The 24783-nt window shown below is 38.7% G+C and overlaps 1 protein-coding gene across 2 annotated transcripts in view; it reads right to left on the reverse strand.

Annotated features, from left to right (window-relative positions):
* Positions 1-5177: 5177 nt before the first annotated feature.
* Positions 5178-24783, reverse strand: part of cops3 (COP9 signalosome subunit 3) — a 37576-nt gene continuing 17970 nt past the window's right edge. Inside the window, exons 5-12 of one of the 2 annotated variants that reach the window (XM_073060244.1) lie at positions 23039-23131; positions 18678-18857; positions 17420-17560; positions 12362-12535; positions 9853-9939; positions 7303-7416; positions 6246-6326; positions 5178-5525 (exon numbers count right to left, since the gene is read on the reverse strand). In XM_073060244.1, coding sequence (XP_072916345.1) covers positions 5472-5525; positions 6246-6326; positions 7303-7416; positions 9853-9939; positions 12362-12535; positions 17420-17560; positions 18678-18857; positions 23039-23131 — 924 coding nt within the window. In that variant the 3' untranslated portion in view covers positions 5178-5471. The remainder of the gene's footprint in view (positions 5526-6245; positions 6327-7302; positions 7417-9852; positions 9940-12361; positions 12536-17419; positions 17561-18677; positions 18858-23038; positions 23132-24783) is intronic. The other variant, XM_073060245.1, reaches the window with a different exon arrangement.

Below are 24783 nucleotides of genomic sequence, written 5' to 3' on the forward strand. Positions count from 1 at the left end.
TTTTCCTTCAAACACAAGGTGTAGCCATGGGCACTTGCATGGGTCCCAGCTATGCCTGCCTTTTTGTTGGCTACAAGGAAGAATCTATGTTCCAAGCCTACATCACTATCACTTCCCAACTTTTCCTATGCAACATCAACAACTGTATTGGTGCTGCTTACTACACCCATGCTGAGCTTGTCAACTTCATCAACTTTGTCTCCATCATCCACCCTGCCCTCAAATTTACCTGGTCCATTTCTGACACCTCCCTTCTCCTTTTCGACCTCTCTGGTGATAGCTTCTCTATTGATATCTTTTATAAACCCATTAATTCTCACAGCTACCTAGACTATACCTTTTCCCGCCCTGTCACTTGTAAATATGTCATGTGCTTCTCTCAACTCCTCCGTCTCCACCACATCTGTTCTCAGAATAAGGTTTTTCATTCCAGGAATAATGTGGCATCCTCCTTCTTCTAAAAAAAAAGGGGCTTTCCTTCTTCTACCATCAATGCAGCCCTCAGCCACATCTCTTCCTTTTCGCACACATCTACCCTCACCCCATCCACCCACCACCCCACCAGGAATAGGATTCCACTTGTCCTTACCTACCACCCCACCAACCTCCATGTCCAACAGATAATTCTTCCTAATTTCTGCCATCTCCAACAGGATCCCACCACCAAGCACACCTTTCCCTCCCACCAACTTTCTATTTTTGGCAGGGATCGCTCCCCATGCGACTCCTTTACCCATTCATCCCTCCCCACTGATCTCCCTCCTGGCACTTATCCTTGCAAATGGAACAAGTGCCACACCTGTCCCTACACCTCCTCCCTCACTACCAATCAGGGCCCTGAACAGTCCTTCCAGGTGAGGCGACATTTCACTTGTGAGTCTGTCGGAGTCATCTACTGTACCCAGTGCTCTTGCAGTGGCCTCCCGTGTATCGGTGATACCCAACGTAGATTGGGAGACCGCTTCGCCAAGCACCTATGCTCCATCTGCCACAAAGTTTTGATTCTTCTAGTGGCCACTCATTTTACTTCTACTTCTCATTCCCATTCCGACATGTCAGTCCATGGCCTCCTTTACTGCCACTCTGGTATCGATTTTGCGAACGTCCAATAATTGCACCCCCCTTCACCATTCCCATCTCTTACTTCATCTCCTTACCTGCCCATCACCTCCTTCTGGTGCCCCTCCTCTTCTCTTTCTTCCATGGCCTTCTCTCCTCTCTTAACAGATTCACCCATCTTCAGCCTTTAATCTTTTTCACCAAATTCCCAGCTGTTTACTTCACCCCGTCCCACTCTTACCCTTGACCTTGTATTTCTTCCTCCCCTCCCCCCACAACTTCTTACTGTCATTTCTCATCTTTTTTTCCAGTTTTGATGAAGGGTCTCGGCCCGAGACATCGACTGTTTACTCTTTTCCGTAGATGCTGCCTAGCTTGCTGAATTCCTCCAGCATTTTGTGCATGTTGATTGGATTTCCAGCATCTGCAGATTTTCATTTATTATCCCCTTTTCCCCTTCTGACAGTCAATCCAGTTACCTAGTGTATGTGTGTGTATATATATATATATTCTAGCATGCTTAAGACTTTTGCACAGTACTGCAGTAATTTTATGTATTGCACTGTACTGCTGCTGCTGCAAAAAACTAATTTTATGACACATTAGTGATGATAAAGCTGATTCTGATAAGGGCCTTTATTGTGGACTGAAAATGGGAAGGGAGCAGGGAGAGGGGAAGCATGGTTGGGAAAAGGGAAGAGGGGGAGAAAGCAGGAAGCAGCACAGAGCCATTCTGTAATGATCAATAATTCAATTGTTTGTAATCAACTGAGCTTGCCTGGTGTCTCAGAGCGGGTGTGTTTGCACCCACACCATCCCTCGCCCGACACTCCTCTGCCACCTTTCCCATACCCCACCCACAGAACTCCACTCATGCCATTCCCTACATCGTTTGCTCCCTCCAAATTTGCAATCTCACTCTCCACTCCATGTTGACAAATAAGGTACGGTGGAGAAGTCTCAGGCACCCTAGCTATATATATGTGCCCAAGACTTTTGGACAGTACTGTATGTCCTGCACCTTGGGTGTCACTATCTCCCTTTGTGTCCTGTCTGTCAACCTCCCAGTTTCCCCAAATGATCTGGAATTCATCTAGTTCCTAGAAAATAGAAACTTGCTGTGGAGTCCATGCTAAACGTGGAATCTTGCTTAGCAGTTTACAAACAAAAATCACAGAGGCTTGAGATGAATAGCTAAATCTGCAGAGATCATTTAAAAACTTAAATTGTCCACAACTGAAATGCCATGTACATGGTAGCATAGCTGTTAGTGTAACGCTATTACAATGCCGGCGATGTGGGTTCAGTTCCAGTGCTGTCTGAAAGAAGTTTGTACGTTCTCTCTTTGACAGCGTGGGTTTCCTCTGGGTACATCAGTTTTCTCCCACATTCCAAAGACATACAGGTGAGTAAGCAGGCAACACAGGCTTGCTGGGCTGAAAGGACCTGATACTATGTTGCATCTCTAAATTTAAGAGTTAAAATTGAGAGATGGGCAATTATTAGTAAAATATAAGGTACAGGCTAGCAGTATATTATAGGTTATGAAAGTAAACAACTTAAATGCTTTCAAAGGAACTAAACTGGCTAATGGATACACCTGGGATTCAAAGTTATTGAAAAAGCACCAATAAAACTAACATGGGTAAGGTGTTGTAAATAAATGTTACTACAGAAAACAATTGTTATATCAATGGAAATATAAACTATATACCTAACAACCAACTTAAGCTAGTAGAAATAAATGCACGGACTATTTTCTAAATGGGGAGAAAATCCAAAAATCTGAGATGCAAAGGGACCTAGGAGTCCTTGTGCAGAACACCCTAAAGGTTAACTTGCAGGTTGAGTCGGTGGTGAGGAAGGCAAATGCAATGTTAACATTCATATCAAGGGGTCTAGAATACAAGAGCAGGGAAATGATGCTGAGGCTTTATAAGGCACTGGTGAGACCGCACCTTGGTTACAGTTTTGGGCTCCTCATCTTAGAAGAGATGTGCTGGCATTGGAGAAGGTCCACAGGAGGTTCACAAGGATAATTCCAGGAATGAAAGGGTTATCATATGAGGAATGTTTGATAGCTCTGGGTCTGTGCTCGCTGTAATTTGGAAGGATGAGGGGGGATCTCATTGAAACCTTTTGAATGTTGAAATGCCTAGACAGAGTAATGTGGAAAGGATGTTTCCCATGATGGGGGAGTCTAAGACAAGAGGGCACAGCTTCAGGATAGAAGGGCGTCCATTTAAAACAGATGTGTAGAAATTTCTTTAGCCAGAGGGTGAATTTGTGGACCTTGTTGTCACATGCAGCTGTGGAGGCAAGGTTGTTGGGTGTATTTAAGGCAGAGATTGATAGGTTCATGATTGGACATGGCATCAAAGGTTACGGGGAGAAGGCCAAGAAATGGAGTTGAAGAGGGGAAAAAAAGTATTAGCCATGATTGAATGGCAGGGCAGACTCCATAAGACCATAAGATGGGCCAAATAGCCTAATTCTGTCCTATGTCTTATGGTCTTAAAATATTTTAAAACATTTTGGCTGATTAAAGGTTGGCCAAACTTGAGGCATAACCAGAAATAACTGCCACTCTTAAGACTGGAGGTACATATTTACTGAATAGATAATCTCCCAAAATTAGACTGTAAACATTAATTCAGCATATCTGTCTAATCAGCTATTGATTCCTTCTGCCTAGGTCATTACATGTTGACAAGATTGTTCTGGCTTTAGCCAGCTGCCTATAGCAGAGCAATTTAAATACATTTTCTGCACTATTATCTTTTTCAGGGATATCTCCACTTTGTGGCTTGGTTAGAAACTATGGAAAATTGTTCTAAAATCTTCAGAATCAGAATAAAGTTTATTCTCACTGACATGTTGTGAGGGTTGTTGCTTTATGGTAGCAGTACAGTGCAAGACATTAAATTTTCTGTAAGTTACAAATAGTGCAAAAGAGGACAAATGACAAAGGACATTGGTTCATGGACCATTTAGAAATCTGATGGCAGAGGGAAAGATGATGTTCCTAAAACTTTGGGCAAGGGTCCTTAGGCTTCTTAATGATGGATCCCACCTTCGTGAGGCACTGCTGCATTGATGGAGTGAAAGGGAGAAAGCTTAAACATCGTTTTATAAAACACAATGAGCAGGATGGCCCTGGAATGCAATGCCAGGGGTGGTAGCAGGAGAAGCAGGAACAATAGTATTGCTTAAGAGAAAGATGTGTGAACATGCAGGGAATGGAGGCATATGGATCACATGCAGGCAGGTAGGATTAGGCCAAGGGCTTGTTCCTATGCTTCTGTCTTAATTTGTTCACCCAGGTATTCCTCAAGGCATCATCCCAAAATAAGCAAATGTACTCTAAGAGAAACCCAATATCCATTTTGTAGCTGTCTATTTTGTTTAGTTACCATTCAATTGAATAGTGCAGCAAAGCTCCAATAATCTGCTGTCCCTCACTCACCACATACGTGTTTGCTGCATTCATAGGGCTCCCCCCCCCCAACCCCTGCACTCATTTTCCACTTGTTGAGTTCTGCAGAAAATTCATTATTGTACTGTGTAACATCTAATTTGAACTGAATTGAATTCATTACTTACATCCTTCACATACATGTGTAAAAATCTTCACGTTACGTCTCTGTTTAAATGTGCAATTTATAGTAATTTGTAATAAATAGTATGTACAACAGGACAGTCAATATAACATAGAAATACAATTGTATCAGTGTGAATTAATCAATCTGATGGTCTGGTGGAAGAAGCTGTCCCAGAGCCTGTTGGTCCTGGCTCTTAAGTTGCGGTACTGTTTCCTGGATGGTAACAGCTGATCGTGGTTGGGGTTACTCAGGTCCCCAATGATCCTTTGGGCTTTTTTTTAAATGCACTTGCCTTTGTAAATGGCCTGAATAGTGGGAAGTTCACATCTACAGATGCTACAGATCTTAAAAAGTGAATTAAAAATGTGATGGGGAATAATATCAAATGATCCAGAAAATCTGCTTGTCTTTGTGTTGTTTTAATGTATATACAGAATCTCACTTCATGAATTGAGTTGACCTTTTAAAAAATACTTTCCACTGGAGATTGAAAGAAAAATAAGCCAAGAAACAAAATGGAGAACCAAAGATCGGTTTTATTTAACACAGTTTTGGTGCTAACCGTGAATCAATGATATATAAAGCAACGATAGATTTATTCCTACCGATAAGATTCTTTTGCCAAGATAAACAGTTCTGAAAGCATTAACAACAGAGGAATCACTCATCAAAACGGTTGATTTGTTCTCCTGATGTTCATGCAACTAAATCCATTCCCCTCAGCTTCCTTGTTTTAATCCTGCTGATCCACCTTCTTCACTTGCATCCTTTTGTTACTATTGCTCTTTCCCACTGTCTTCACAATTTCTTTTATGAATAACTTGAAGCTTTGCTTCCTACATCATCTTCCTGCGTTCCCATGCTCTGTAAGAAAAGGCAATTTAAAAGGTTTTCTACTCCGGTCCATGGATCTACTGCAGTATGGTACTTAACTTCAAGGAATGTTAATCATACTGGGCATTCTCGTTTTATTAAAAACAAATACTGTTATGCTGAGTGGATGCTGTAATTTAAGGATTCTTCCATCAAAAGTATCATGGGCTCACGTAAACAATTACATGAGATAATTCTGAATAAGACTGACTTGAATACATGATCTTCATTATTCCATAATCACTAGATCAAGGTCCTGTATTTCTCTACCAAACAGACTGGAACTAGAGGGCATGGGCTAAGAGTCAAAGGAGAAATATTTAAGGGGAACTTGAGGGGGGACTTCTTCACTCAGAGGTTGGTGAAAATGTTGAGCAAGATGCCAGCAGAAGTGGCGGTTCAATTTCAACATTTAAGAGAAATTTAGATAGGTACATGGATGGGAGGCGTATGGAGGGCTATGGTCTGGATATAGGTTGTTGGGACCAGGCAGATTAATGGTTTGGCGTGGACTAGATGGGCTGAAGGGCCTGTTTCTGTGCTGTAGTATTCTATGACTCTGTGACTCTACATCCCATATTGGCTTTTAATGTGGCCCAAGGACTACAATAGTTCAAGGAAGGATTCAGTTCCGTCTTCCAAGAATATTTGGGGCTAAGCAACAAGAGAAACAATGCAATAAGTTGCACAATCTCTCGAATCATTTCTTACCTTCTGTACAAACTGTGGATTAACAGTAATTTCCTGATCCATTGCTTTAAGCTTTTCATCTAACTCTATACATTTTTGCATCTGGAAATTAAAATGACAACATAATTAGTTAAATATCACCTTGACAACTGTATATCAGTATTCTCAGGATTATGTTTACTGATGAAAAAATCTATCAAAAATATTAAAGCTCTTTAACACTCCCCACTTACCCCTTATCATCTCACCTGCCTACCACCTCCTTCTGATGCCCTTCCTAATTTCCTTTCTTCCTTGGTCCACTCTCCTCTTCTATCAGATTCCTTCTTCTTCAGCCCTTTACTTCTGTCACCTATCACCTCCCAGCTTCTTATTTCATCTCCCCTTCCTTCCCAATCCTATAGAAGTGTCTCAACCCAAAATGTTGATTTTATTCATTTCCATATGCTGCCTGACCTTCTGAGTTCCTCCAGCATTTTGTGTGTGTTAGTTTGGATATGCAGACACAAGAGTTTATTGAAACTCTTTTGTATATAGGTATCATTTAGCTGCACGTTCCTGTATTTTGTTACATTTATTTTCAGGAGAATAAATCTCTCCAGAAAGTTAAAATGTTCTTTTGTCTCCATCTATCACTTAGCTGTATCTTGTTACAATGAATGTATCACATAGCCATCTGCTTTCATACCGAATGGTTCGCATAAATGCAGCTTCAGGAAGTGTAGGGGCAACAGAGAGGTTCACAAAGTCCCCATGAGGACTGGGTCATTAAACTGTGAAATTCCAACAGTCAGAAAAGCAAAGACAGCAGTAACATGTAGAGACAAATTTCCCTTCAAGTGACATGTCCCAAATTGGATTATACATCACCTTTTGTTCATCATTATGTGTAAACCCTACTAATACCACCGAGGGAGTACTTCACCAGGACTGTAACGGTTCAAGAAGAGAACCTACCATTATTTCATCAAAGACAATGGCTAATAAATGCAAGTCTTGCCAGTATCATCCAAATCCCATAATAATTGAAGCAGAATGTCAACATCAAATTCAGCAGCTATAATAAATTAGTTGTTACCTCATGGTCAATGTTGAGAAGCATAGCTGGGTTATTGTACTTCTCTGGGTTGTCATGGAAACTAACCATGCCATCCTTCTGATTAATACTGGCATAAATTTCCCCATCATCTATCTGAAAGAAAATGTGTTTCATGAAATCAAAGATCAATGATTCTCATCAGCAAATGTAATTATATCATTGTACTAGACTAGGTCAGCTAGATAAAAAGTACAAATAATTTTCCCTTAAGTGCAGACAAATTACATTATATAAATTGGCAGCATTCTATTTTGTGAAAAGTTAAATCCTCAGTATAAACATCCGGTGAATAAAATTTGTTCATTTTCAAGATACAGCACAGAAACAGGCCCTTGCGGTCCAACAGGCCCCTACCGCTCAATTACACCCATATGAACAATTAACCTATTAACCCATATGTCCTTGGGAGGAAACTGGAGCACCACAGAAAACCCATGTGGTCAGGGGAGAACGTACAAACTCCTTACAGAGGCGGGAATTGAACCCAGGCTACTGGCATTATAATAGCGTTACACTAACCATTACATTACTGTACCACCCGTTGTCACAAAACTGCACTGGCGTCATCTTCATCTCCCAACTAATTAATGTCCATGTCCTAAGATTATCCTCAATTCTACTTTGAAAAACAATCCAAAGGAGTTTGATTCTTCTATCATCATGCACTTATAACCCACAAAAGAACATTTACGACATCTATATCCAATATAGATTATAATTTTAATATTGTAATCTAGATTGGATATAGACACACTAAATAGTACAGTATTAATAGCATTACCAGTAAAGGTTATCCAATTAGCAGGAACACCACTTTTTGATAAAGTAGGCTTTACATTTGCAAATGAACCCACTAACCCCAGAAAATTGAACTGCCAATTCCACAACACCAGGGAGAGAAAATTGGAGGAAAATGGATGCTAAAGGACTCAACCCCTCCAGCAATGACATTGCAACAGCTATCTGCTGGACAGTATAAAATTTCGATCCAATCTATCAAAATAATTTACATTACTGCTTTAAGGAAGGAAATCTTTCAGTCTTTTCCTATGCACTGCTTCAATAATTGATTAGCCATAGTTATATGCAACGGCTAGAATAGTTATCACACTGCCACTCTACGTCCGCAATATTTGAGCATATGTAGTCAGACCTCAATTTCAGAAAATCCTAGCAATGACAAGTAGCCTGCAGAAGTGGTGTCAAGATTCAATTTTCTATCACCTCCTGGTTGGAAGTACCAAAGGTCAGATGGAACAGGAGAAAAGCTAGCCTCATCATTAACGTCAGGCAACACCTTCTAAGTTTTGAGATGAACAAACGTATTTGGAGAGCCTGTTAACTGCTGTTCTAACTCCCATGGAATCTATTAGGAACTGGCAGGGGTATTCAGTGGGCCTGTCACTTTATAGCTGGGTCTCTGACGCAGGATTTCTGATCTATTTCCTTTGCACTGCCTTTTTCCAATAACCATGCATTTCCCTTTCCTCTAAGGACCAATTTAGTATTCTGTTAAAAGATTAAATAATCTGCTTCAATAAGCAATTCTGTCAAAATATCCTAACCTCAATGGGCAAGGAAATTTCAAATCTCTTGGTAACAATTTTATAATGATGTCATCACACCGATTTGTTTATCTAGATCATATCTTTCAAAATCCCTTCAGGTTTCAGAAAATAACTTAATTAAATCTTCTTAGATAGTCCCAATAGTTCAAATCCCCACTATAATTCGCATCATTAGAACCAACTTGAATGAACATGCTGCATTTCCTTTAAAAAAGTTCTTTCTTCAATGGAATAGTAACACCTGCATGTTAGTCTTTCATGTGCTTAACCTAAGCATTTACAAGCATTTACACTCAGTGGCCACTTTATTAGGTGCAGGAATAGAACTCAGAATGGTTTTCTGCTGCTGTAGTCCATTCACTTCAAGGTTCAACATGTTCTACATTCAGAAATGTTCTTCTGCACACCACTGTGTAATGTGTGGTTATTTGAGTTACTGTTACATTCCTGTCAGCTTGAATCAGTCTGGCCATTTTCTTCTGACCTCTCTCATTAACAAATGTTTTCATTCACAGAACTGCCGCTCACTGGATTTTTATTTTACCGCACCATTCTCTGTAAACTGTAGAGACTGCTGTGTATGAAAATCCCAAGAGATCTGAGATATTCAAACCACCCATCTGGCAATAACAATCATTCCATGGTCAAAGTCACTTAGATCAGATTTCTTTCCTATTTGATATTTGGTCTGAACAACTGAACCTTTTGACCATGTTTGCATGCTTTTATGCACTGAATTGTTGCCACATGACAGGCCGCTTAGATATTTACATTAACGAGCAGGTGTACCTTATAAAGTGGTCACTGAGTGTATTTTTGTTTTTTTAACTTTTTGCTCTATTTACAAAATGCAATATTTTATTGACTCTTGCTCCTCATTTTTAACAAATTATACAGTTGATTCCTCAAATCTCTGTTAACCTATAATCTTTTAAACCATTTTCTACACAAAAAGCCTTACCATGTGAAGTACGTACTTCTCCGCTTCCTGGGCACCAGATAATTGTACTCTACTAGCCATGTCTTGCAAGGACAACGTCAAAAATGTCTGCAATTAAAAACAAGGTAACACTTAATGTAACATCGGAAAGCATCAGTAGTGCATTATAGACCAGTTGCCTCAACAGTTAAATTGCATATGTGTATGCTCTCCACTAAACTCAATATAATCTACAGCAGTGGTTCCCAACCTGGGGTTCACAGACCCCTCGGTTAATGATAGGGGCCCATAGCATAAAAAACCCTGATCTACAGCATTAGAACTACCTTCCTGTAAGAAAAAAGACATAAATAAGATTAGATACTTGATATAAAGATCAGTGCTTCCTGTAAAAAAAAAGTTCTTTCAGAAATTAACCCAAAAATTTCAGGAGCTATTCAGATACCAGATCTAAAAGTTCGACAACCAAATCAATTCCTATGGATGATTCTGAGCTTTCAATGAATCTATTCACCAATACTTAATGTGGTTAATCAGTGAGAAACACGTATCACAAAGGTCTTAGTTTCATTTAAATTCTTTGTGTTGGATTAGGCAATAGAAAATACAAGTAGTCTTAATTTCCTTGTCCTCTGCAAATTTCAGAAGTCATTTTCTCCTCTCTTATGTCCATTTATTAGAGTGAAAATATCCATTAAATTGGGGAACAGCAATGGCACATGTATATGCCCTATAGTTTTACATCACATGTGCTATCACATTGAATGGTACAATAATTTTATCTTTTGTGGAGCAGTCTCCTTAACACAGATATCAACTGCTGATTTTTTTTCAATACACATGGTTTTGTAACGCTTTTCCACCTATTTTCTCATCCAAAACTTTAGTTTCTTTATTGACAAACACTCTACCCAACAGAACCAATGCAGCAGATGCCTTTATCTGGTTCTAATGACAATTTCTTCTAATAATCATAAGCACTTGCACTAGCCAATTTTACCTGAAGAACAGCATGAACGTAGGAAAAGCATCACGGGCAAAGCCTCCCCAACACCGAGGGCACCTTCAAGAGGCAGTGCCTCAAGGAAGCAGCATCCATCACTAAGGATCCTCAAAGTATGGGACAACAATAATTTTATGTCTGCACTGTACTGCATTTGCAAAACAAATTTCACATCAAATGAGTCAGCCATGTTCTTACTCTGCTTTGCTCCCCATCCTTTGACAGCCTTGCCAGATATCAATGCCCGTATATGAACAACAACATAGGAGTTTGCCATTCAGCCCATCAGATTCATGATGGCTCTTCAGGTGTAATGACATTCACTTCATTCACCCATTTCTTATTTCCCCATCCCCTGCAACTTAATTCTCTCACAAATACTCAACAAATTTCCTTTTATTATATTTTCAGTAACCTACACTAAAGATAATTTTGGGTAACCATTTGATGCACTAGGATGTGGAAGAAAAGTCAGAGAAAACATGCAAGACACTCACAGACCGCACCAAGGTTAGGATTCAACCTGGGTCTCAAGACTGGCAAGTTAGCCACAGTGACTACTGCACCACTGTGCTACCTCTAATGATGAAATGCAGAACATCATTGCATTGAAAAGGCCACTCACTGAACATGAGAAGATCTCAAAAATAAAGAAAGTATATTTTCACTGACAACAAGTGCAAATGACAATTTGGAGTCTAGTATAGTTGAAAAGCCCTTTTGCTTTAATGTATAACTCTTTATTTACCATTTACAAATTACAGTTAACTCTTTATTAACTATTTACAAATTAGAGAAGTCGCTAGTACAACTACCATCTCTCCCTTTCTCTAGCTTGTCAACCATGCAAACACACTTTTCATGTTACTTTCTTCTCCCACTTATCTCTTTTTCTTAAAGTTATTCCTCAAGTTTGCACATTTCCTTGCAGATAACAATCCTAATAATGGAGGTTAAAGCCTCAATTTCTATGCAAATAACATATGTCCAACTTCCAATTAAGAATCAGGAGAGGTCATCCACCAATTCTAGTGCTGCAATGCAGATGAAGTTGCGAGGAGGATACACCCTTCAGAAGTGAAAGGAAACATTGCAAAAATTCCATTCATTGCGAGCCCCCCAGTTTTTTTTTGGGCTGTTTGCTGAGTGATAATTTTATTCTATTTTCTTGAACACCTTACTCACTGAAAGGAAGCTGGACTTACCGTAGTCATTAATGCATAGACAGGTTGACACAACCTTATGGTGATCTCTTATACCTGTTAATTACTTTATACCTGTTGCATTTCTGAGTCCAGTATCTGAGTTAATTGAGAACAAGTTACAAAGTCTACCCATGATCAAGGTAAAATATTTCCAGTAGATTAAGACTTTGAATCGGGGGAATGGGGCTATTTCATAAGAATTGCAGTATTATGCTTCCACTGTAATAATTTGCACTTTTAAGTACATTGAAAGAAAACAATATTCTGATTTATTTTATTGTCTGTTTTGATGTATAGTGCAATTTGTGCACATATGCCTTACCTTTGTTAATCTTTGAATGTTCTTTTTATAAAGAGAAGACAAGCACTGTTTGACCAGTCCCATATTATTATCCCTTGTGAACGTTTCATTGTGCTTGTTCACAACATTTCGAAGTTCTGCGGGATTATTCGTTGCATACACTTGTGCTAATTCATGGTAGGCATTACTAAGAGGCTGTTGAAGGATGGACAACATAAGATTTCAGTTATCTTGATGCAGAAACATAAATATAAAACTACAGACTGTAAACATGAATGGTTTAACAAAAAAAAACATTCTTACATCAAATTAAGATGGTTCCCTTAATAACCATACATATTTTAACATTTAAGTATTTCCTCTGCTGTCATTTGAACTTCTCCATTATAAGGGCACCAGTTGAAGATGCTTTTGTGAGCAGCACAGCTAACAATAATCACCCACCACCTAAATCATAGCATGAATCTGACGAGCATTGAACTCTAGAGAATAAAACTGATGAGTTATACAATCTGGAAACACAGTAAAAAGGAGCACTGTCAAAGGTGACATCAGTAATTTATGAAATTATATTGGTCAACAGAATATTGAAATCGTTATTCTAAAAGACAATTTGTTATATAATAACCTTGCTAATTCAGAGGAAGAAAACAAACAACTTTTCCCTAAACTTGGGTTTTCCACATAGATGTTACTTGTCTATACTCTTTCTAGTCCAACATCTTCCCCATTGTATCTTAACAACAGCTACATGAAAATGGCTGTGTATTTGGAATTCAGTTCATATTTGGACCAAAGCAATAATGTCTGAGGTCATGAGATTCTGGTGGAACATCAAACAAAGTATCTTGTTGAGCAGGTGTCCTACGATAGAAAAACCAAAGACTGAAATGTTTTAATGTTAATGTACAATTAAGATTATAGTCATTTACCTCCTCCTGTTCTTAGTTTCCCTAACATGGGGAAATCTCCTCAAACCTCACTTCCCGTGTTTGTTTTAGCAATTGAAAACCACTAGCTCTATATTTCCTGTTACATTTTATTGTACTGATTATAATCTGACAAACTTTGAGCAACTCTGAGAATAGTGAAATATAAACACAGTGAATGTTAAGATTTTTCCCATTAATGATTATTCTTTTAATACAAAAGAAAGTGTGCACGCTTTCTCATGTGTAAGACACATTTAGACAGTATTGTCTTTCTGTACAATGTCTCCAAATCTGTTTCAATTCTTCTATTTAAGAATCTAGGTCAAAGGCACAAAGACCACCTTTGATAACAGCACATATGTATTATCATTTATATTAAATTTCAATTTCTACAGAGCTACACTAATTACTAATTTTCAACAAAACCTCAAAAATTACCACTCCTCATTACTAACAAAATACATTTCGCATTTACACTGTGCATGAATTCAATCACCGAGATTCTCCTGAGACTGCGAAAATCAACCCCATCTCCCAATTTTGATGCTACCACACCATCCCAAAACTGCTGAACCTGAATTTCTCCTCCCTCTCCAATTCAAATATAAAAATAGAAAGTGAGTGGTCAAGATGTTAAAGGGTAGAAGAACAATAGGAACTTTCACACTGAAAAGAGTTTGATACCTTTTGAACAAGTTACTTTCAAATTTCTTCAATGTGTGTAAAAGCTCCCAATTATTATTCTTTAAAACCACTATTTCTGCCTTCGGTGCATTCCACACTCAATTATCAGCTACTGGGAAGGATGCTTCCAATTGTCATTTTTTCTGCATTTATAAAGAATTATAAATATGAATCACTTTGAATCTTTTTAACATTTGCAAAAATGAGTGATTAAACAACGAATTTCAATGACCAAATGCAGAGGGAAGTGGCTAAGTTCTCTTCCCTAGCATACTCCTGCGACTCCAAATGAATGACTTTAAAAGTAAACTCCTCTCTTTCCCCTTTGGACAGTTCCCCATGAGGAATTTGTACCTTAAGGTCAGGACAAAAAAGGGAGAAAACTGGCATGGAAGTTTCCACTGCATTAACTAACCAGCTTAAGTACTTTTCCTATTTTTTTGAAAATGCTTTTGCCCTTTCCAATCTTTTTTCTATTAATTTTGTATTTGGAATAAATTAATTTCCTTCATCAAATCAACCCAAAGTTGAATTATAAGTCCAAAATAAAAACATTCCTTGATATGACAATTAAATTGTCCACTGAGTCTGTAAAACTACAGATTTCTTTAGTCTGATCTGTGCTGTATATTCTATACAGACCAGGCCCAGTTTGTGTTGGTGTGCATAAAATGGACACTGATAGTTTCCTATGGTTTATTATATAAACATGAAAATGAATGGGGATGATACTAAGAGATGCAACAGAACCAGAAAGGAAAGTAACCTTCAAGTAGCAACACATTTGTAGAATGTTCAAATGGTAACTTTTAGACTTTACCATTGTAGGCACCATCTCCCAGTCACTTTTTCCTCAGCACTACTATCATCATGTCAGTCGTGCTGCTCACAAGGTGTTCAACAGTTTACATCATATGCCAGTCCACATCTGAATTAAATCAAACCAAAGGGCAGCAGGGGAAAGAGCACAAATATTAAAATAAATAGTCAAAATTAACCAAGTAATGGACACGCTTAGTTAATTTGATGTACAGCCATTCTTTTTAAATTAAAAAAAGACTGAAGTATAAACAAACAGCATCATTTTGAATAAAAATTTTATAAAGAAGTGCTGATGCTGGAAATCTGAAACAAAACATTCTGGAGATCAGGCAGCATCTGTGGAAAGGGAAACATGTTCCAGTTCAAAGCTTATGTACTTCAAATGATAATGCTACTAAGAACCTTCAATGCAAACCCTGAACTCTGTTTCTCTGCCACAGATGCTGCCTGACCTTCTGAGAATTTACACCATGTTTCATTTTCAATCATTATATTAAATTAGTTTAACTTACTGCTCTAAATTTACATTTAGTTTATTTACAGGATGTAGACATTGCTGACAAGACCAGCATTTATTCTACATCTCCAAATAGCCTGGAATTAAGTAAATAGCTAGACTAGTTCAAATACATTTAACTATAATGGTACATACAGTATTGGAATGACAAGCAAAACAGGAAATGACAGCAGATTATCTGCATTGTAAGTATCAGCAGGTGGACTCTGATGATAACCTGGAGTTTAATAATCACCAATACTGCTGCTAATTATATATTACAATCATTTAAATAATTGAATTTAAATTCTGTTTCTGTAGTCATATTTGAACTTTAGTCTCATCTTACAAAGCTGATGAGCATGCCTGCGTGAATATCTCCATATCATTTCAGCACTGTGTGTAACTATAAGACACAGGATCAAATTTGGCCATTTGGCCCATCCAGTCTGCTCCGCCATTTCATCATTTAGTATCCTACTCAACCTCATTCTTCTGCTTTCTGTCTGTGACTTTTGACACCCTTGCTAGTCAAGAACCTGGATTTAAATGTAACTACTGATTTGGCTATGGGGTGGGTGAGCGGGGGTGGAGGAATGGGACTTGTTTTGCTGATGTTTTGTTCCTTGTTGTATTCTGTGTTGTTCTGCCAAGCACCATGGGCTTGCTATGTTGGCGCCAGAATGTGTGGCGACGTTTGCAGGCTGCCCCCAGTATACCCTTAGGTGTATTTGTTGTTAATGCAAAAGACAAATTTCACTGTATATTTCAATGAATCTAAATCATTGGTATATCTCTGGTTTCCTAATCCACTAAACTAATTCTTAAAGTACTCTTAACATAAAGAATTAGGCAGCAGGCTGTTGTGGGTGATTTAACAAAGCTAATTAATTGGAGAAGCTGTTAAAATTCCTTGGCCACCTGTATTCAATGTGCAACATAATGGTCAACATCTTGGATGTTACCTCAAAATTTAGAAATTGGGATTCCAAATAATTTTGAAAGCACAGTTCAACACCTATACTTTACAATTTCTTGATTTTGGCAAGACTGATTAAGGTTGAATTCCTGATACTGCTCTCTTGATATGCAAAGCAAACTGCATTGTGAAGGACCCCACGCACCCCTCATACAAACCCTTCTCTCTCCTGCCATCTGGCAAAAGGCATCGAAGCATTCAGGCTCTCACGACCAGACTGTGCAACAGGTTCTTCCCCCAAGCCACCAAACTCCTCAATACCCAGAGCTTAGACTGACACCAACCTACTGCCCTCTGCTGTGTCTATTGTCTTTATTGTACTGCCTATCATTTATTGTACTGCCTACACTGTTTTGTGCACTTTATGCAGTCCTGTGTAGGTTTGTAGTCTAGTATAGTTTTTGTGCTGTTTTATGTAGTGTCAGTGTAGCTTTTGTATTGTTTCATGTAACACCATGGTCCTGAAAAACGTCGTCTCGTTTGTACTATACCAGTAGTTATGGTCGAAATGACAATAAAAAGTGACTTGACCTGATATTAAAGGTGGATTAGGTGGGGCATCTGAAGTGCCCAGCAACTAGCTTGGAAGACGGGTATTATGAGCAAAGTGCATAAAGGAAACGCAAATCGTTTTGGGATTAACCCCTATTCAGATGGAGGTGATGAGTGTTTCAAAAGGCTCCTCAAAGTACAACAATGAAAAGAGAGAAGGCAGCTGTGGATTTAACCATCCTGACTGTTTGGTTAAGTGGTAGAGGAACAGTAAAGACAATTAACTGCATTAAAAAAAAATGCAGAGTTTGATTCAGCTCCCGTGTACCATGTAGATCAGCATCTACATCAAATCACTCTGAATTTTATTCCTAACCTTAATATTTTATAAAACATTTGAAAGGTTATGATTTAGAGCATGAATTGGTTTTGTTGGATTTCAAAAACCAACCGAAACTAAATAGCAAACATCAAACAAATCTTCATTTTTCACTTTAAACAAACAATTTAAATGAATTGTAGTATTCAATATTTACCTGCAAACACCCAGGATGAAAGTTAGCAAGTAATATCTAAAATATGTGATGTATTGTCAAGAGATCCTGCTACTAAAATAAATATTCTCCCAGTAACCATTAGTCAAAGTTAGGTTCCTCCAAAAAATGTGCTCTCACCTTAATGAATCTTCCCACTATCTGTGATGTGTACTTAGGCAATTGCTGAACCTTTCCATGCAGAATCAAGGAGACAAGTATATACTTTTTATAAGATTCCAACATAATGTGACTGACTGCCATGGCAGGAGTTGTTATAGCCTGAAGGGGAGAAAAAGCTTCCATTTGTTAAAGAGTACTTCAACAATTTAATTTCAGCATTTACATGTAGGTCAAGCCATGAACTGGAATTAACAATGAAGCAGATTAATATAGTCAAAGACAGCCTTCCCCCGCTGTCTTCAATGCCAGTCCCAGTCTTGAGTAAGGACAAACCACAACAGCAGTTTTCTTTTCAATCATCCTTGACATGTTTCACCTCACCTTCAACTTGCTTCCAGCAGGGGTAAAACTTACCTACAGTACGTGACGAATGGGAAATTGTTCAACTATAACCATGCCAGAACCAAGATTAGCCCAACCACAGTTATCAAATTACAGTAAAAAGACAGTACTTGTGAATGCCCACACTCAGAGGTTGAGCAGCAAACAATCCTAGCTATCCTCACCAGAGGGCATGAGAGAATAGACCCCACATTACAGACATGAAAGATGCTGGAAATCCAGAGTAATACATACAAAATGCTGGAGGAACTCAGTAGGTCAGGCAAGATCAATAGAAAGGAATAAGCAATCGCTGGGAGGACAAAAATAGTATTTCATGGATATTTTATTTTATTTACTTAGAGACACAGCGCAGAACATCCACTTATTTAACACTAGCCTAATCACAGGACAATTTACAATGACAAATCAGTAAGTCTTTGGACTGTGGGAGGAAACACTGACAGCCACGGGGAGAACGTACAAACTCCCTACAGGTGATGCTGAAATTGAACTTCAAACTCCAACGCCATGCTGTAAAAGTGCCGTGCTAACCACTACGCTACCATGGCACTCCAATTCTCTTTTTCTTTTTAAGAAAACATTCCTAGTAAACTCACAGGAATATTGGCCCATGCCTTCTCCCCCAAGTGGAGCAGCAGTGGTCAGAGAGGCACTGAGAACCTCAAGTCTATTTGTTTGGAGAAAAAAGCTCCTCTTAACCAGCAGAAAGACTATCTACCCACTATCTAGCCATTAACCATTGTAACTATAACAGAAATGTTGCATAGCAATTTTACAATAATTGTAATATGATGATTCCTATCAGTAATTTTTCAGCTTTATTTTTTAAATACCTTCTTTGAAGCAATCAAACAACTATATCAATTTTTACCTGTTCATAGAAATATAGAGCCCGCTCGAAATTCTTGAGTCCTGTATAGATCATACCACCATAATAGTAATAGCATAAAAAGTGCTTTGCATCGTAAGCTCCATTTTCTTTACAAATATCAGTCATATCCACTTCCAGGTAGGGAACAGCAGGGTTGAAGCATTTCGCTAGGAGGCAAAGCTATAAATAGAAAGAGAAAAAACAACTTCATTTTTTAAAAACTCTTTTACTCAACTTTAGAGCCAAGAACCTCATCTACGTAAGCAACTTCAATGCAAAAGCCAAATCTCGTTTATTAAATTACAGATAGAAATTACACAGCTGATTTTGTTTGTTGAACTAAAAGGCTATATAAATTAATTAAACTTGAAAGCATAAAAAGAATTCTGAAAAGTAGACGGTTTCATTAGATAAATTAAGATTGCTTATTTGGAAAGAAGTAACAAGATTGTATGAAATTCTCTACTGATCAAGTATCGTATGCTAATATCCATGAAGTTTACTATTTACGTGGAAGAGGAACGCTGTGATAGTAAGTAAAAATTTCACCATTGTTAAATGAAACAAGATACAGAAATTGATAAGGAATCATTTAAAACAAGAGGAGTAGGCTTAAGGTGCAAGGGGGAGATTTAAAGGGGAACCTATAGGGTAAGTTTCTGCATAAAGTGTAGTTGTTGCCAGAGGAGATGGTGGAGACAGGAATAGTAACAACATTTAAGAGACATTTGGACAGGCAAGTGAAGGATATAGGGATATGGATCAATATAGGCAAGTGGGATTAGTAGATAGGCATGATCGACAATAGGGAAACAATGGCCTGAAGAGCCTGTTTCTATGCTCTCCAACCCTATGACCATCCCACTAGCTAGAATATCAAGATTTATTTTGCTATACCCACTTAGAATCTTAAAAGATCACCCTTTCATTCTAAATACTTTAATCATCCCTAAAGGAAAATAGTCTCAAACTAGGAATTAATCAATATCTTTTGAACTGTTACTGATGCTAGTACAGTGGATTCCAGATAATTGTGATTCATTGGGACCAGTACATTTGGCCCCAATTAAGCGGCTGTCCCAAATAGCTAGCTCATGGAAATAGTTTGCATCATAAGCTCCATTTTCTTTACAAATATCAGTCATAGCCACTTCCAGGTAGGGAACAGCTGGGGTGAAGGAAAATGGTATATAAAAAACATCATTTAACTGAGGAACAAATTATGTATTTATCTGAGAAACAGAACAAATTAGAACACTACGAATACTACTACAATGCCATAAAACTGTGTATTAGTTCCTAATATTTATTGATGGAGGAATTCATCCAGTGTACACTGCATGTGGGGTAATTTATTTTTACGGCTAGTGTCAAATCTTTTCCAGGCATCTTGGCAAGAGTCTGAAATTTTTTTTAAACTCGAAATAACAAACAAAATTATCAAAAATCACTGCATTTGAATTGACATCCGTCAGCCCAAATGGAAAACATAACACAAGCACACACAACTGACGCTATTTAAGAACTCTTCACTCTAAGCACTATGTAGTGTCTAATGGCCACACATGTGCATGTGGCTGATGCTAGTTAGAAACTGTTCAGCAACATTTCCTGTTCCAATTAAGTGGCATAAACAAAGGGAATCCCGGCTATTTTCTCAATTAGTTTTTGTTCTTTAAGAGTTGTCGCATATAAGCAGCTGGCCCAATTAACTGGAATCCATTGTATGTTTTCTTGCAGAATGCCATCACATCTGTATACAGTGCTGCAGGTGTGACCAACACCTGGTACATTTGTAACAGTACTCTACTTTTCTAAACTCCAATACAGATCACTATTCCATATGCTTTACCATCTACTTACTGAATTTCCCTGCTAACGTCATGATTCTTGCACCTGAACTACATTGATCTCTCTGTACTTCGCTCATTCGCAACCTCTCCTGACTACATTTAGTTTCATTTACCAACTTTATTCCCCACTCACTCAACCCTGCTACATCTTGCCGCAATCATCCCCAATGCAGCCAGCTCCCCTCCCTAACATTAGCAAAAATGGATAGCGTACACTCTGCACTTCTTCCAAATCATTAATATAGATGGGAAATAACTGAAGGTTAAAATTGTTATCAGATCATTTCATGACTTACATCCTTCTACTCTGTAAAGAAAGTATTTATTCCAATTTTGTCTTCTATGTGATAATGAGTCTTCAGTCTACATCATCATTCCCCCCAATACTGCCAGCTTTAATCTAATACTGGAGCGTTTATTGCAGTACCATGCTAAATGTTTTCTGGAAATCCAAATACATTATATCTACAGATTCCCCTCTATCTCTATAGTCATTAAATACTCCACATAAAACCTTTTATAAAACCCTATAGACTTGTTTGGTTGCATTAAGTATTAATTGCAATTGTAAAAAATGTATTCAGAAATAAATGGTTGATTAAGGTCAGTCAAATACTTGTGACATCATCTCATGCAGACTAAAAGCAAGAATCACTTTGGGGTCACAAGAGTGACACAACAGGAAGAGCTCAGCTGTGTGATACAAAATGACTCCCAAGTTGTCATTATCATGTTTTATTAAAATTCATTCAAGGGATGTGGGCTTCACAGACTGAGCAAACACTTAATTGCTGATCATTAGTTGCCCTTGAGAAGGCGCGGGTGAACTGCCTTCTTGAACCACTGCAGTCCTTGAGGTGTGGGTATACCCAAAATACTGCTAAGAAGGATGTGAGCTGCCTTAATGACTATTGCCCAGTAGCACTCACATCTACAGTGATGAAATGCTTTGAGAGGTTGGTCATGACTAGACTGAACTCCTGCCTCAGCAAGGACCTGGACCCATTGCAATTTGCCTATCGTCACAATAGGTCAACGGCAGACACAATCTCAATAGCTCTTCGCACGGCCTTAGACCACCTGGACAATACAAACACCTGTGTCAGGACACTGTTCATCAACTATAGCTCAGCATTTAACACCATCATTCCTACAATCCTGATTGATAAGTTACAGAACCTGGGCCTTTGTACCTCCCTCTGCATTTGGATCCTCAGCCAGAAGATCACAATCTGTGCGGATTGGTGATAATATCTCCTCCTCGCTGACAATCAACACTGGTGCACCTCGGGGTGTGTGCTTAACCCACTGCTCTATTCTCTCTATACCCATGAATGTATGACTAGGCATAGCTCAAATACATCTATAAATTTGCTGATGATACAATCATTGTTGGTAGAATCTCAGATGGAGACGAGAAGGTGTACAGAAGCGAGATATGCCAACTAGTGGAGTGGTGTCGTAGCAACAACCTGGCACTCAACGTCAGTTAAGACAAAAGAGTTGATTGTGGACTTCAGGAAGGATAAGACGAAGGAACACATACCAATCCTCACAGAGGGATCATAAGTGGAGAGACTGAGCAGTTTCAAGTTCCTGGGTGCCAAGATCTCTGAGGATCTAAGCTGGTCCCAACATATCCATGCAGCTATAAAGAAGGCAAGACAGCAACTATACTTCATTAGGAGTTTGAAGGGATTTGGAATGTCAAAAAATACACTCAAAAACTTCTATAGATGTACCGTGGAGAGCATTCTGACAGGCTGCATCACTGTCTGGTATGGGGGGGGTCTACTGCACAGGACTGAAAGAAGCTGTAGAGGGTAATAAATTTAGTTGGCTCCATCTTGGGTACTAGCCTACAAAGTACCAAGACACCTTCAAGGAGTGGTGTCTCAGAAAGACAGTGTCCATTATTAAGGGCCCCCAGCACCCAGGGCATGCCTTTTTCTCTTTTGTTACCATCACGTAGGAGGTACAGAAGCCTGAAGACACACACCCAGCAATTCAGGAACAGCTTCTTCCCCTCTGCTATCCAATTCCTAAATGGTCATTGAACCTGTGAGCACTACCTCACTTTATTAACATCCATTATTTCTGTTTTTGCATGATTTTTAATCAATTCAATATAGATATATAGTAATCTATTTTTCATTCTATATTATGTATTGCATTGAACTGCTACTGCTAAGTTAACAAATTTCACAACACATGCCAGTGATAATAAATCTTATTCTGATTCTTCTGAGAAGGGAATTCCAGCAATAGTGAAGGAAAGGTGATATGGTGTATGGTTTGGAGGGCAACTTCCACACGATGGTGTTCCAGTGCTTTTGCTACCCTTGGGTTTCAAGGTGATGGTGGGTTTGGAAGGTGTTGTCTAAAGAATCTTCACTTCAATTTTATAACACTAAAATTACATGCGATATAATTGAATTTCCTAGCACATTTTTTAACCTAAAACAAAGAATATTTGACATGAGAAAATGAACAAAGTAGTCACCTTACCTGACAGAGATCAGCATGAACTGAGGTAAGCTGGTTAGTATTCATTTGCATCTTGTCTATGGCCTGCTTCAGAATGCTAATGCCCCGCAATGGCTTTAAAAAAAATTATTTGTTACCGAGTATCCACTTAACCCATGTCATTACTTAAAGACATAACTTCTCACTAATACCATCAGTTATGCGACTTAGATTGATAGCTCAACCCAATTTGCATGCGGACATTTGCCTCGATGTGCTTGCCTTGGCAAAAATACTCAAGGACACCAACCCACTGACACATAGAACCAAACTGGATTCATGTTCTAGGTATTTTTTGCTTATTTCTTTTTGTATTTGTACTGACACACTGTGTTGCCTTTTGAATACTGGTTGAACGCCTAAGTTGATGCAGTCCTTCATTGATTCTGTTATGGTTATTATTCTATAGATTTATTGAGTACGCTCACAAGAAAGTGAATCTCAGTGTTGTATATGGTGACATATGCATCCAATGACAATAAATATACTGTAAATTCTGGCGTGTAAGCCGAAAATTTGGCCCTAAATTTTGGTCCTGAAATTAGGGGGTCGGCTTATACAGAGGGTGCCAACTTTGGAAAAATACATGGAAGACAGGTCATATTTATTGGCTTTTTTAACTCAAATACCAAAGAAAATACAAATGCTTATGAAATCTACACAAAAGAAAAGACCTACAAAACACATTCTGTTTCTCAACTTACTTGTACACACTAGTCATCAAACGTTCAGAGCTTGAAACTTTCACACTCTTCATTGTCTGACTCTCTGAAAATCACGTCCCATTCTTCGGCAGTCACCATATCATCGTAAGGATTGTCAATTTCTGCTTCAACATCATCATTTGCAGCTTTACTGGCTGCCAAATCTCCATCGTCTTCTTCCCAAAGCAAATGATCTTCAGTGCCGTCCAAAGCATTGCTGATGCTGCACTTCTTGAAGGCCTTCACAATGCACTCGGCCTTCATTTCCTCCCTAGATTGCACTACTCACTCACAAACTGTAGCTAGAGATGCGGCCCTCATATCTCCCGCTGGAGCGAATGACTGATTTCCAGACATCATCCATTCGTTCCACTGTCGACGCATAAATTCTTTGAATGGTTTGTTTAAACTCACATCTAGTGGCTGGAGCACAGACATCAAACCACCGGGGATGACTGCAATGTCCATATTTTCAGCTTTCAATGCTGCTTTTGTCGCACCTGACAAGTGCACTTTGAACATGTCCCAGACAAGTAGCAACTTTTCCTTCCTGAAACCTTCGGGACGTCGACGCCACACCTCTTTAACCCACTTCAAGCAACCTGCTTCATCCATCCAGCCGCGTTCTTGAACGTAAACAACACCCCACGGGTATTTTTCTTTCTTTGGGAATGTTTTCCTCTTAAAAATCACCATTGGTGGTAGTTTGATCCCATCAGCCATACACGTTACCACAACAGTAAAATGGTGTTTCTCGTGTCCAGTTGTTTTGAAAAGGACTGTTTTCTCCTCCTTCTGATTGACAGTGCGGTTGCCAGCAAAATCAAAGAACATTGGTGTCTCGTCCATGTTACCAATCAATGACAGCGGGTAAGAATGTGCCTTTCGATGCTTGATCACAAATGATTGGAAGGCTATAATCTTATTCTCAAGGTTGCTCGGCAACTTCTGAGCAATCTTTGTTTTTTGTCTCAACACAAGATCACGTACATTCATAAATTGGGTGCACCAACTTCGCGTAAC

This window comes from Hemitrygon akajei, chromosome 11, assembly GCF_048418815.1.
Source record: "Hemitrygon akajei chromosome 11, sHemAka1.3, whole genome shotgun sequence".
NCBI lineage: Eukaryota > Metazoa > Chordata > Chondrichthyes > Myliobatiformes > Dasyatidae > Hemitrygon > Hemitrygon akajei.